General features: G+C 50.9%; 4 protein-coding genes across 4 annotated transcripts; 1 reads left to right on the top strand and 3 right to left on the bottom strand.

Moving 5' to 3' along the window:
• Window positions 1-1,293: 1,293 nt before the first annotated feature.
• BP01DRAFT_46045 (uncharacterized protein) lies at window positions 1,294-1,751 on the bottom strand. Its single transcript, XM_025579874.1, has one exon. The coding sequence runs from the start codon at window positions 1,581-1,583 to the stop codon at window positions 1,350-1,352; it is 234 nt and encodes a 77-aa protein (XP_025431192.1). The 5' UTR covers window positions 1,584-1,751; the 3' UTR covers window positions 1,294-1,349.
• Window positions 1,752-5,243: 3,492 nt separating this feature from the next.
• On the top strand, window positions 5,244-6,720 carry BP01DRAFT_340452 (3-demethylubiquinone-9 3-methyltransferase). Its single transcript, XM_025573404.1, has 2 exons — window positions 5,244-5,333; window positions 5,393-6,720. Exon 2 carries the CDS (start codon window positions 5,474-5,476, stop codon window positions 6,575-6,577), a length of 1,104 nt encoding a protein of 367 aa, XP_025431191.1. The 5' UTR covers window positions 5,244-5,333; window positions 5,393-5,473; the 3' UTR covers window positions 6,578-6,720.
• Window positions 6,721-6,727: 7 nt separating this feature from the next.
• On the bottom strand, window positions 6,728-9,277 carry BP01DRAFT_45771 (putative RING and UBP finger domain protein). Its single transcript, XM_025579872.1, has 2 exons — window positions 8,174-9,277; window positions 6,728-8,108 (listed from the first exon to the last, which is right to left on the bottom strand). The coding sequence occupies exons 1-2, from the start codon at window positions 9,065-9,067 to the stop codon at window positions 6,879-6,881; spliced, it is 2,124 nt and encodes a 707-aa protein (XP_025431190.1). The 5' UTR covers window positions 9,068-9,277; the 3' UTR covers window positions 6,728-6,878.
• A 1-nt stretch (window position 9,278) lies between these two features.
• On the bottom strand, window positions 9,279-10,773 carry BP01DRAFT_45994 (ubiquitin family protein). Its single transcript, XM_025579873.1, has 3 exons — window positions 10,580-10,773; window positions 10,301-10,516; window positions 9,279-10,223 (listed from the first exon to the last, which is right to left on the bottom strand). Exons 1-3 carry the CDS (start codon window positions 10,599-10,601, stop codon window positions 9,544-9,546), a joined length of 918 nt encoding a protein of 305 aa, XP_025431189.1. The 5' UTR covers window positions 10,602-10,773; the 3' UTR covers window positions 9,279-9,543.
• Between the last annotated feature and the right edge of the window lie 2,151 nt (window positions 10,774-12,924).

Here is a 12,924-nt window from a genome sequence, read left to right as displayed (position 1 = left end):
GTAGTTTTAGTTTAGCTGGTTAGTTGAAATTAATGTTTCTTATTATTAGTAGTTGCTCCTAGTGCCCGGCAGTAATAGATTGGGAATACTTTTACAGAGTAGGAATAATTCAGGATGATTTTTTTTGATTATTGTAATTAGTCGACGGAGGCCATAAACCGAGCGGGACTAAGCCCTGTTGGTCGGAGACTACAGCTTCACACGTTTCCACTGCGTGCCCCAAGTGGCTCCAGTAAACTCTCACGCCCGAAGAAGCTGGCGGCACCAGAAGGTCACCGTCAGCGCGCTCGGCTCCACAACGTGGCTTTCATTTCTCCTGGCCGTGCGCGCGCAAAAGAGGGGAAAAAGAGGGAGAGAGTAGACCACTCTCAGACCTCTTTTTATTCTCTGAAATGAAAAAGAAAAAGAACAAGAAAGAGAGAAAAAGATAAGAGAAAAGAGCATAAACATGATGAAAGAAGGAAAGAGAGAGAGAGAGAGAGAGAGAGAGAGAGAGAAAGCCGCGCTCCTTTCCTCTTCTCCTTCTTCCTCCTCCTCCACCTGATGATGGTAGTGGGTGGGTACTGGGTACAGTACGGGTTGATGCCGATCCATATGGACTCGGATAGACCGTTGGTGGTATTGGTGTTGATTTCCTGAATTTTATTTTTATGCTGAATCGAGTTCTCCGAAGGTCACACTCTTTTTACCTTTCTTCTGGCAACACTTAAATCTCCTCATCTCCTCGTTCGCCTTCAAAATCTCCCGGTTGCTGCCATGTTGCTAGACGATTCTGACAGAAACAGGAACCGTGTCGGACAACGCCCTACTCAGGAGATTCGATCCGCTAGGCCCCTAAAGTATCTCGGCATTCTGACCTATACCCTAGCAAAGTATACGATTAACGTAGAGGTCAAGGTGTTCCCGTTCTCAAACCACCCCCCTCCCCCTCCCTCTTTCCCCTCTCCGATCGTGCATGAAATCGAGACTAGGGACTAGACTGGTGACCGCATCACTGTCTCGGAAGCTTAAGTTGTGCTTACCCCGGGGGCGGTTCTCAAGGCAATAGTTCCTGCAGGTGATGACACCTTCACAGGGGGAGGGGGAGAGGAAGGTCCGATTTCCAACAGGTGACCATTCATCGTACAATCTGCAGAAAAGCGCCTCAATTCTGTATTTGGTCGCGATCAGGCATCAACCGCGTGAAACGTTTGCCTGGGATCCCCCTTCTGGCCTCTTGGTCTTTCTGAGGTCATAATCATCATGGTCGGACAAGACAGTTGTGCATCGGGAGAATACAAGTGTGCTCATTTGTTGATGGAACCCCTCCAGGAAATTTCAGGAGAGGGAAAATAAACCGTGGCGGGTGACTAACCCCAGGCGACCCGGCTTTGCAGCGGACGGAGAGTAAGAGTAAGAAGTAAGAAGGAATTCGAAAGCCCCCTTTCAGGCCTTTCGGGCCTTTCGGGAGAGGGTCCCAAACCTGGCCTGTGATTACGGCAGAGCAACGGCTTGAAAGCTAATTTCCTTCTAGAAAGGTTCGAATGAGGGGTGGAAAGCGCCCGGAGACTCGGAGAGGGTAAGGAAAAAAAGGGATCGGGCATGGTTCCCAGATTGGCAGATTAAGCCCAAGCCCAGAAGGAGCTTTGAACACACCATTGCCTGGTTCAAGACAGTTCGCTCCCCCACTCTCATTGCAGCTGCAGGGACAGGTCGCCCTGGACCTCTCACCGATCTGCATGTCACGTAAGACCGCATGCTGACTGTCGCGGCAATGGGGGAGGCACGGTGGGCTAAACTACTATTCGCAAAAGCAGACCTTCTGACGGCTTCATCATAAGATGAGTTGAAAAGGGACTAAAAAATAAGAGCAAAAGGGAGGTTAGCGGCTGATGGGCCGTGGAGCTAGAGTCGACGACTCATCAGGAACAAGTGATGTTTCCTGTTACTGTGTAGTTTCTGCGACTAGTCGCCTAGTCCGCCTTGCTAGTTGTTGACGGACCTGACGGAAGCAGCAGCGAGGCGACTTTCAGTGCTCCAGTTCCAGTTTCCACTGACTGACTGCCTTTCCCTTCTCCTCCTTTTCCGGCTCTTTCTTTTCTGTTACCAATCACTCTTATCCTCCTACCGATATCCCCATGCGCTCGGGAGATGATTTTCGTGTTAGGTGATGCTCCCATTACCTCATACCTCCTCTTTTCCTTTTTCCTTTTTTCCTTCTATTTTTCAGATAGATGGAATTAGTTCCTGTTACCCTCTATTGACATTTGTAACATTGATGCAGGGTATACCATCCCCCAAGTGGCCTCTCCTTCTCCCTGAGTCGGCTTCTCCTTTCCCCTTCTTGACTTGGCCTGTGTTTTCCTTTTCCCTTGTACAGAGAATGGTTCCACTGCGAGACACGCTACTGGTTTGCCAGTAACCGCACGAAGACCAATCCAGCCAATGAAGGAAAAGTGCCAAGGGGGGGGGGGGGGGGGGGACGGACTTCCGTCGAGCTTCTAGAAGGAGTCGGTAGGGGGGCATGGAAGGTCACCAAGGCTTCTAGAGGCCTTTCCTTCCATGTGCCAGTGCGGCTGCGTCACCCACCTTCTAAGCCGGTAAGTGGCCGGTGGGTGGCCATGTCTTTCCTCCTGACGCTCGTGTCACATCCCTGTCTGGGGTTGAATTATCTGTATGATGTGTGTGTGTGTGTGGTGTGCGCGTTCATGTTTGTGGTTGCGGGCCAAGCGCGGATTGTCACAAAGCAACGCCGCCCCCCCTCATGTCATTACTACAAGTTCCAGCACAAATATACGCTGGTCAGAGAGTCATACTGAATCGCTTAGGCGTACCAAAGAATGGGATTATTGTTATGATCCTGATCCGTTCGCATCGTCATCTTTGCCGGTCATCCCTGCAGCGTCCGTGTTGGCCGTGGATCAGCATGGAATGATTTTCTTGGGCCCCACGCTTGTATTTCCGTTTCGGGGCGTTGAGCCACCGTAATGCTGGTATTGCTGGTATTGCCTGTATTCACTCGTACGACTAATCCCATTGCGATTTCGCAGATCGCCCTGTCGCCTCTCCTTTCTCTAGACTTGGCACACGTAGATCAACGAGTAACGACACTCAGGGAGCTAGGTTGCAACAGGAAAGGGAAAGGCAGGCGGGATGAAAAGGATCGATTGTTCGTAGTAAAAGTCGGACACGGGGCATGACGTTCTCTGCCGTTTCAATTAACTAAAGCAAGTCTTGCAGTTGTAACAGGGGGAATCAACGGGAGGACAACACGATTGGGTGACCGGATTCAACTTCATTGCGACTGGTCGATTGAGGTTTCATCTGCTGGTTTGAAGTGCGCCAACTGCGCTCAGCGCTCCACTACCCAAAGCAGAATAGGGGCAGATCTCGTGTTGGCTGGGGACTTTGAGTTCGACGAGGGCAATCTGTCTGCCATCAGATTGACGAGAGACTCAGGGAGACATGCAGAAGCATCCTTCTGGTGGTGCTCTGCGCTTGGACCAGGCAAGCATCAGATTCATACTAAGCAGATGACATTGAACTGCAGACCAGACACTGAGAAGCAATGACAGACTCTCATGCACGACTCCCCTTCATTCTTGTCTCTTATGCTTATCTGTCAAACATCATTCGCCGCAGTTTCCTCGTCCTGACTTTAAGGTAAGTGAGGTCGTTGGGTGCCCTTTAGTCATCTTTACCCAAATGAATTCTCATAGCTTCCCAGGCTCAGTGTTCATAAAGTGTAGCGAAATTTCCAACCGATACACTTAGGTTGTAGCCACACTCTCTTCGTACAAGACCTGGTGTCCAGCACGGATCATTGAGCAGATAGGCAAGTAAGTCATGAGCTGCATTCATGTATGCATGACGTGCCTTGGCAACCTTCGCATTTTACTACTCAGTGGCCGTGATGGCTTTGTACCACTCTGTACCTAGAGAGGTATACGGAAATCAGTCTATTCTCTTACTAATGTGGTGCTCGAGTGGTGACCGCATCATAGTCAGGCTAATTCATCTACTTGCTAAATGCTGTAGTACCAATGCATGACATTCGGCTCCTCAAAAAAGGACTATTGCAGAAGACTTACCTTTAGAGCCCTCGGCTCTCCCACACCGTCCTGTCTTCCATCCTATTCTGATCGACACCATGTTGAACTACCGACTTGGAGTCTTCCTCTACCAGGCTATGGTGCACTTCCCTTCTGCTTTGATCCCCATCTCCAACCATCCATCATACCGACTCTGATCGTCATTTTGACCTCCAGAAAATCAAGCCAACTCAACACTAACGGCTGAGAAGTTAGACACTTAGTCTCTAAACGGTAAAGTGAGCGTGCTACTCCCTGTCCTTTTTTCCAGTCTCCTTTCCATCCTTCACCGTCATTTTCTCGAGTTAGACTCCGGCCGAAGCATCATCATTTCCTCCCCGCCCTCCAGCTCGGAGACATCCACGTACAACATTCTTCCGAGGCATAAGTCACCAAAGAAGGAGGCCTCGATTCGATTCGACCCTCTTTGAGCCGAATCTTGACTTGACAGCTCATCCACATTCCCCATTGACACGAAATAGGGGAGACCAGAGCCCCATAACCCTACTTACCCGGGTGGAGGACTATGGTGCTGGACTCCATAGCGCTAAATTAGGAATGTTTCTGGAAGCAGCGTAGAAGACTTTCAGATTTAGGGGAAGGAGGGCTTACGGAGAGGGATGAGCAAGAGAATGGGCTTTTTGGATCTGCTTCTTTCTTCCAATTTACGCCACTATATGTGGTCTGATTTGGGGGTAAAGAGAAAAAGGGGATGAAGATGTTGCTGGTTGAATTGCACATGTTACACCGACACCCACGGAGGTGGCTCCTCTCTTAGGTTTGGCTTGTTTAGTTAGGGTTGAACCAGGAAACTGAATGGAGTCTACTAGCAACGAAAGAGCGGTGGACGTGGATGGACAGAACTTCGCTGATCGAATAGCTGACTCGTCCCTCTTGTGGATTTGATTTTACGGACTAGACAATACGCGAGAATCATCTGTCAAAGAGAATGCTGTGTGTAGCCGAGAGGTCCCAAAAGTGGCTTGCGCAGAAATTCATGTACATGTGGAGGTAAACATGCAGCAGCAGAATGCCGGAGGATTTGCCAACTGGTTAATGTGTAGTACGTGGTCAAACACGAATCGGCTTGGCATGTTTGTTGAATTCGCCGCCTTTCGCAACGGAGACTGTCCCGCAAGCCAAACTTCGGCTTCAATTCTGCCCATTGCAGCAAGCGGTCATCTCATCTGTCCTCTACATCCTAGATACCCATTGCCTTTTAAATCAGTGATAATGAAATTTGTCTCCAGTCAGACTTTATAGGTACGTCTGACACGTCATCAAATTCAGTCTCTCCCAAACGCTAATCAGTAACCGGAAAGTCAACTAAGCACCTTTCCATTTCACCATTACCTCCCAACACTCGATAATACTCGACCTCTCCCAACCAATTGTCAGGGATCATGGCGACCCGTCGCGCTCTACGCACCCTCAACCACCTCACTACCCGGCGCGCTCACTCTACTACCTCTGTCTCCGCCAATGAGCTCTCCCATTTTTCGGCGCTGGCCAGCAGCTGGTGGGATCCTCAAGGCCCGTCGCGCGTGCTTCATCTCATGAACCCCCTTCGCCATGACTTCATCGCATCCTGCCTATCCGAAGCCCTTCCTCCTCCGTCTGCCTCCGCTTCCTCTTCGGCCTCCACCTCCTCAACCATCCCCGCACCGAATCCCAACACCCTGCGATACCTCGACATTGGCTGCGGCGGCGGCATCTTCGCCGAATCCCTCGCGCGGAGCATCAGCGCCTCCCCGACCACCACTACTGCCACACCGACCCGCGCCGCCTCCATCACAGCCATCGACCCTTCGACCACGCTGATCAAGATCGCTCGCGACCACGCGCGCCTGGATCCCATGGTGGACGCGCACCTCCGCGCCGGCCGCTTCGAGTACAAGAACTGCACCTTGGAGGATCTGATCGCATCATTATCATCATCATCATCGCAACAAGCCTCTCCTTCTCCTTCTTCTTCTTCTTCTTCTTCTTCTTCCTCCTCTCTCCCCAGCTCATCTCCATCTATCTCTACCCCCATCGTTACCGCTCCTGCTGCTCCTGCTCCTCAAAAATACGACATCGTCACCCTCTTTGAAGTCATCGAACACATCGAATCCACCCCATCGGCGGGGATTTCGCCGCAATCCTTCCTGACGGACTGCCTTCGACTCGTCCGGCCGGGTGGCTGGCTCATCGGTTCGACGATTGCCCGCACCTTCCCGTCGTGGCTGGTCAATCAGGTGATCGCCGAGGCACCCTGGCCGATCGGGGTCGTGCCCCGCGGGACGCACGAGTGGCAGAAGTTTGTAAACCCGGATGAGCTGGAAGGCTGGGTGCAGGAGGGTTTGATGCGCGGGGCGGACGGAGTGGCCAAGGCGGGCGCTGCGGTGCTGGATGGCATGCGATGGAAGTGTGTTGGAGTGGTGTATGTCCCGGGGCTGGGGTGGAAATTAGTGCCCGGGTCGGAGAGCTGGGGCAATTATTTCTGGGCGGTTCGCAAGGGGATTTGAAGATACTACGAGTGCAGAGGAGTGCCAATTTATAGGAATCCTGCTTGGACTCATGATGTCAGGATTTGATATGTGTGATAGATGGGGTCTATCTATGTATGATATGTATGAATAAACTACTAGGGTTCACTCATGCGACCTTTAAAGCGCGTCTTTCTTGTTCTCCTTTCAATCTCAGACCTTTCGCCTTGCATCTGGAAAGAATGCTGTCTGATTACATTTAGGAGTTGTTCAGAACATGACGAAAAAGACAAATCTGAAGTCAATCTCAGCAAGACGAAAGATCATCGTGTGCACACGGCTATTTCCTCCTCCCCTTCCCCTTCTTTTTGGCGCCACCACCACTCGGCGGATCAGACACACTAACCGTTCCCTCCTGCACATCCTCACCCCGGCCCTTCAACCGCTCTGATCCGCTGATGAAAAAGGTCAGGTCGCGATTCTGCTCCGTCAGGTCCGCGTTCGCAAGCTTAAGGCCCTCCACCTCGGCGCTCAAATGCTGAATCCGCTCCATCAGACTCTCATTGATCGTCTTCTCCTCGCGCCACTCTTTCTCCAACTTGCGTGCCATGGCCTCAAAACGCTCCGCGCGCTTCTCCGCACGAGATTTGTCTCGCTCCAGCCCCGGAATCGTCTCCGTTATTAGTTTATCGTACTGCATCTGCAGCCCTCCCAGACTAGTCACCGCTTGCGACGCAGCTTCCTGCGCGGTACACGCCGCTGCACTAGCCTGTGACGCTTTGTCTACGGCGCGCTCGACTACTTCCTCGAAGTAGGCGCGCTGGCTCTCCAGCTGGCTGGTGAGAAGATGCGTGTATTCCACACTCATGTTCTCTAGTTTCTCGCGAGGTACGGCGTCCGTCCAATCCGGAGGGTCAAGGGCACTGTGGTCCGCCGCGGGGAGCTCAACGAGTTTGCCATCCGTTTTGTTCTGAATGATGCGATGCACGTAGGCATCTCCAACGTAGTCCCAGACGCGTTGGGTGGCCAGGTCCATCGCGAAGGCGTGCGTGGTCTCCTTATAGTGCGCGTAGGCGTGGGCGCCGTCGTACCGCCCGCAGCCGACGCTGCCGCAAATTAGACAGATCCAGAGGTTCATGTCGGAGTGGCAGACGATGCACTCGGCCGATTCATCTCCGGTGGCCACGGGCCCCTGGCTGGCTCGACGTAGGTCGTGCTGGGTGTAGCGGCACACTGGGCAGCCGCTGCCTTTCCATTTCTGAAGGCAGGTGCAGTGAAAGACGTGCTGACAGATAATGGTCAGCAGCCCAGTCGTCTCGTCCATACGTTCCAGGCACACGGGGCATGTTGGGAGCTCGATGAGTGCTGGAGTAGGAGGGGCGAGAGGCCGAGACGAGAGCGTTGCAGACGGAGTAGCGGAGGTAGAGGCGGGAGCTGTACGGACAGGACCGAGAGTTGCATTGTGAGAGGATGAAAGCGTCCTCTGTTCACCGTTGCCCTCAGAAAGTGTCCCGGGTTCGACCGCTTGTATTTCAACCGTCTTAACAAACACGACATGGCACGTTTCAGGCTATTGGAAGCAAGAAAGAGCGGTTAGCATCACGATGCGGCTGCACCACAAGACACTAAACTTACCTCCATGCTATTGAATACCTTTCCATTCCAGTCCCTCTGCCAATCTTTAGCCCTCTTCCAACTGCGGAATTTCATCAAAACCATGTATCTATTGGCTCGAGCTGTCCTAATCATCCGGAAATGGCTGACGTCGTTCATCGTGGTCTCGCCCACGAAACCCAAAAGATCTGACGGTGACATGTACGACGGAACTGCAAGGATGCAGAGTGTTGTGCAGTCTTCATCTGGCATGGTCTCCTGCCGCGACACTCGACTACTGTCCCCCTCAGGTTGTCTCGCCGCGGCAGCAGACCCCTTCAATTCAGAGTGATAGTCCTCCTCGACCAAATATGGCGTCTCCTGCGCATCACGGTAAAGATGCACTATACCCCAGACACTTTCAGACGTACTTTGATCCAACGGGATGTATTTCCCTTTCGTGCGCAATCCACCCAAGATGTCCGTTCCGATCCCGGTCGCGATGGGGTTGTCGCGGGATAACCGCCAGCCTGTCCGGTTCGAGGCAGCTGATTCTTGTTCGGACGGAATCATGTCAATGCACTCAATCGAGACTTTATCTAATCGGAGGTCCTGCTCGAATTCTGATACATTTCTCGAAGATGCTGAGTAGAGGTGTGGGTTAGATGCGTTTGGAGCGACAGCGTGAGTAGATTCAGCAAGATGACTTGGTGAGGAGGAGCTCTGGTGTCTTTTGCCATTCGTAGATTGGCGAGCGTAACGGAGGGATCCGTTCTGCGACTGTCGTGGGCGTTTCTGAAACGGATACAAGGCTTCACATGCGGAGTCGAACGATAAGGAAGTAGAGTGCGAATCCGCGCCTTCACCGGTTCTTCTTAATTTAGAATGAGGCCGAGCGAATAGTTCAACCGCAAGATGATAGAAATATGAGGGCATGCCGGCCGTCGCTCACATTTCATCTCTCGCTGGTCTGCGTCTGCGATTGCCCAGCCTTGTCAAGTGATTGCTTGTACTCTAACTGGCCGGCGGACAGTCTTTCGCCGCGCGAAGAGTAGCCCGGAAATCACGTGTGGGTGGTTCGGGGTGGCAAGTGGGACCCGGTGAAAGCGTCTGAGGTCATCTTTATCTATACGGGGACTATCGGCTCAAGCTGATGGGAAGTACAAGTTTATCGTACTACTGTACCATCTTACTGCCTTACTTTCAAGCTCCTGAATATTTGGCCCAGTCTGAAGAACAGCTATAATCCGAAGATTGTCGTCAATTCTTGATAGAGAGAGAGAGCACCACTAAGATGGTGATACAAAGAGGTATGTACTAATTATCAGTGTCATAACAGCCAGTGAAACCATTCCGAACGCCATGCAGTCCAGTCAACCCGTGAATCTGAGACTGTGCAAAGAACTAACAAATCAGTTTCCACCACGAAGTCGGAGAACCAGATGGAGAGTGCTTTCCTTCTGGATGTTGTAGTCAGAAAGCGTGCGACCGTCCTCCAACTGCTTGCCAGCAAAGATGAGACGCTGCTGGTCCGGAGGGATACCCTCTTTGTCCTGAATCTTGCTCTTCACATTGTCAATGGTATCCGATGACTCTACTTCCAAGGTGATCGTCTTTCCTGTGAGCGTCTTGACAAAGATCTGCATACCACCACGGAGACGTAGGACCAAGTGCAAAGTCGATTCCTTTTGAATGTTGTAATCGGAGAGCGTGCGACCATCTTCCAGCTGCTTTCCAGCGAAGATAAGGCGTTGCTGATCCGGGGGAATGCCCTCTTTGTCCTGAATCTTGCTCTTCACGTTGTCGATCGTATCGGATGACTCAACTTCCAGTGTAATGGTTTTCCCAGTAAGAGTTTTGACAAAGATCTGCATACCACCACGAAGGCGCAGAACTAAGTGAAGGGTAGATTCCTTCTGGATGTTGTAGTCGGAAAGGGTACGTCCATCCTCAAGTTGCTTTCCAGCGAAGATCAAGCGCTGCTGATCGGGAGGAATACCTTCCTTGTCCTGAATCTTAGACTTGACATTGTCGATAGTATCACTAGATTCAACCTCAAGAGTGATGGTCTTGCCCGTGAGGGTCTTCACAACTAGAAGAAGGTTAGCTTGTGCTTCGGTCGGCGTAGCCACCTTAGTGGCAAGTCAGCTTTGCAACAGATGAACTTACAGATCTGCATGCCACCACGAAGGCGGAGCACGAGATGGAGGGTAGACTCTTTCTGAATGTTATAGTCGGACAAAGTACGTCCGTCCTCGAGCTGCTTGCCAGCGAAGATCAGACGCTGTTGATCGGGGGGGATGCCCTCCTTGTCCTGAATCTTGGATTTGACGTTGTCGATGGTATCGCTTGACTCGACCTCGAGGGTGATGGTCTTGCCAGTCACTGAAGAGAGAACAGTGGCGTCAGAAGTCGGCCCGACAGGGCTATGAGAGAAGTATTACTTACGGGTCTTGACGAAGATCTGCATGATGGCAGACTTAAGAAGAGTGCAGTAGACGGTGTGAGATGTTATTGAGTTGATGAGTGAAGGTGTGTAGAGAACACAGATGAAACTGTGGGGAGACAAAGGTATACGATTGATGATAGGAATGAATGGGGGAGAGTAGGAGAAGGAGACTTAAGTAGTCAGGCGAAGAGGGAGAGATGAGGGGAGGCGGCGGCGGTGGAGGCGAAGCGCCTTAGTCAGAGCCCAACAAGTCAGTGATAGGCAACCAGACCGATAACGTGATGCAAGGGAAGGGAAGGTAAAAATACTTAATTAGGTAGTGAAAGAAATAGCTTGGGACGTTTTGGGCTTACATAGTACACACCTAGTTACTGCCTGCGCCTCTCCAGTGACTGGTTAATAAGTACCGAGAGCATTCTAGCATCTCCTGGGCCATTCCTGCCCGTCAATGAATCATAAAACATGGAAAGTGAAAGATTGTCATCTTCATGCGTCATTTGGCTCTTCCAATCTACTTCATTCACTGCGCGCTTAAAGAGGGGGAATCTACTAGAAGCGTGCACTGTAACTGTCGGGTACTCAGGACTCGCCCATTGCTTCCCGAGCGGTTGGTTATCTTCCACCTGAACGCAACCATGAATAGGCAAGAAAACTTTGACAGATTCAGGCAAAGAAAGAATTGCCCTGCTCAGCCACACAGTTGTTGAATCAACGGATAGGGGGGTGGGAGGGGGGGGGAGGAATGCCTGGTATCAGTTCCGGCGGTAGTGAGATGGTCTGGGCAGCGCCCGTCCGCACCCGCCACTGACGCCACCAGTCGGCATCTCCCCCCGGACACAAACTTCCTCGCTCGTGTTATTATTTCAGCCGGCTCCGGTCAAAGATCTAGGAGTACGTGAGACGGTCTATCTGCATCAAACATATTTTCAAATTTGGAAATGTACTTTGTTCCCGCTCTCCAAATCTGAAGCTGTGCAGTGCAATCTGGCACATAACCTCGCCTCGCTGGTGTCACAGCGATGACGTGTGGTCAACTCCTTATCGGAGGCTCACTTGCTATCGGAGCTGGAAGCGGGATAGCGGAGAGACACTAGCGCTTCGAGAGGGTCAGGTGATCGGCGCATCCGGGACCGCCCCCGCTTCCTATTGTCGGCTATACTTTGGGGTAGTCCGATGGAGATCACCTCATGGACATCTCGAATGAATGCCATGACTGTCTCGCAGAGCAAGTACCTCGTCTATTTACACCACCAATAGCATCAACGTTTCCTCTGAGTATACTCATGCTGCCTAAGGATTTGAAATCCGCGCCAATGACTCATAATCAAATCACGCTACCGACTCCCAAGGTTCTCCTAGTCCGCTTAGCGCAGCGTTGCTCGTTTTTGGGGCACCGACCGACTCGGATTGCGTCTTATTGGAACTCCATTCTATCACGAATCTTAGCACCTTTTGAACCAGATGGCAAGCATAACCATTCGTCTTATTCCTTTGAAGTATTCCAGCCTTTAATTATTGACGCTCTGCACATCTCATTCAGAGGTCTGGAAGCGAGGCTAGAGTCGCGCCGAATCAACAGACCCGAGTTCTATACTGACTCACAACAACAAAAAGCAGGCTGAGTATGTATAAGTTTGTCTGAGATAAGTTTCTTTCGCCGTAAATGCCTGTATAGTGTATTTTCTGCGGATATTGTGGCTGCCTTAGCACTGCAGGGAAATGTTCCTATCTTAGGCGTTATGGAAACTAAAGATGCAGTGTCAGAGATCTTGATCTTAGTACTTCTTCTAATTCACCGAAGTTACAAAGAGTATTATGGGAAGTATATCAACAAATATCGTAGTGAAAAAACATTGGTACAAGGGCAACTGGTGCTCTCTAACTATGTTATGGAAATACTCTTACTTCAGCTATACTGATATGGCCTATTATTATGCTGAATGACAGAAGACAAGCATACTTGCTCAGGCGGGATGGATTATAGTTGGGATTATGTGTATCAAACCTGGACACATGGGCTAGTATATCTATCTCTCTGCCAGGGATATGAAGTGATTCTAGGCTTCAAGCGTCTCGATCCAACTACTCTATGCTTTTTAACAAATGATATTCACGGTCTACATGCTCGCAACTTGACGGAACGCTACAGGAAGAAATAGACTACTCTTCTCAAGGAAAATGAAGACAGAGCATGCTATGCTGTGCCATTGAGAGATACACGCAAACCTTTCGTCTCGAGTATTCTTGGTCCAATGGAAGACCCAAGGTCTCTCTTGATCTTGAATGTTCTTTTCACACGAGGTTGATTGTCCAAAATACTTGATATCGAATCTAGAAGTTGAAT

Source organism: Aspergillus saccharolyticus (assembly GCF_003184585.1).
Source record: "Aspergillus saccharolyticus JOP 1030-1 unplaced genomic scaffold BP01scaffold_15, whole genome shotgun sequence".
Taxonomy (NCBI): domain Eukaryota; kingdom Fungi; phylum Ascomycota; class Eurotiomycetes; order Eurotiales; family Aspergillaceae; genus Aspergillus; species Aspergillus saccharolyticus.
This window is presented reverse-complemented; position numbering and strand designations above follow the sequence as displayed.

Bases quoted from the DNA above. Each gene is read 5' to 3' on its own strand.
- BP01DRAFT_46045 (XM_025579874.1), bottom strand. From the start codon at position 1,583: ATGCCCGATCCCTTTTTTTCCTTACCCTCTCCGAGTCTCCGGGCGCTT.
- BP01DRAFT_340452 (XM_025573404.1), top strand. From the start codon at position 5,474: ATGGCGACCCGTCGCGCTCTACGCACCCTCAACCACCTCACTACCCGG.
- BP01DRAFT_45771 (XM_025579872.1), bottom strand. From the start codon at position 9,067: ATGCCCTCATATTTCTATCATCTTGCGGTTGAACTATTCGCTCGGCCT. The intron at 8,109-8,173 runs GTAAGTTTAGTG...TGCTTCCAATAG, and splicing joins AGGTATTCAATAGCATGGAG to CCTGAAACGTGCCATGTCGT.
- BP01DRAFT_45994 (XM_025579873.1), bottom strand. From the start codon at position 10,601: ATGCAGATCTTCGTCAAGACCC. The intron at 10,517-10,579 runs GTAAGTAATACT...TTCTCTCTTCAG, and splicing joins GCAGATCTTCGTCAAGACCC to TGACTGGCAAGACCATCACC. The intron at 10,224-10,300 runs GTAAGTTCATCT...ACCTTCTTCTAG, and splicing joins TCGTGGTGGCATGCAGATCT to TTGTGAAGACCCTCACGGGC.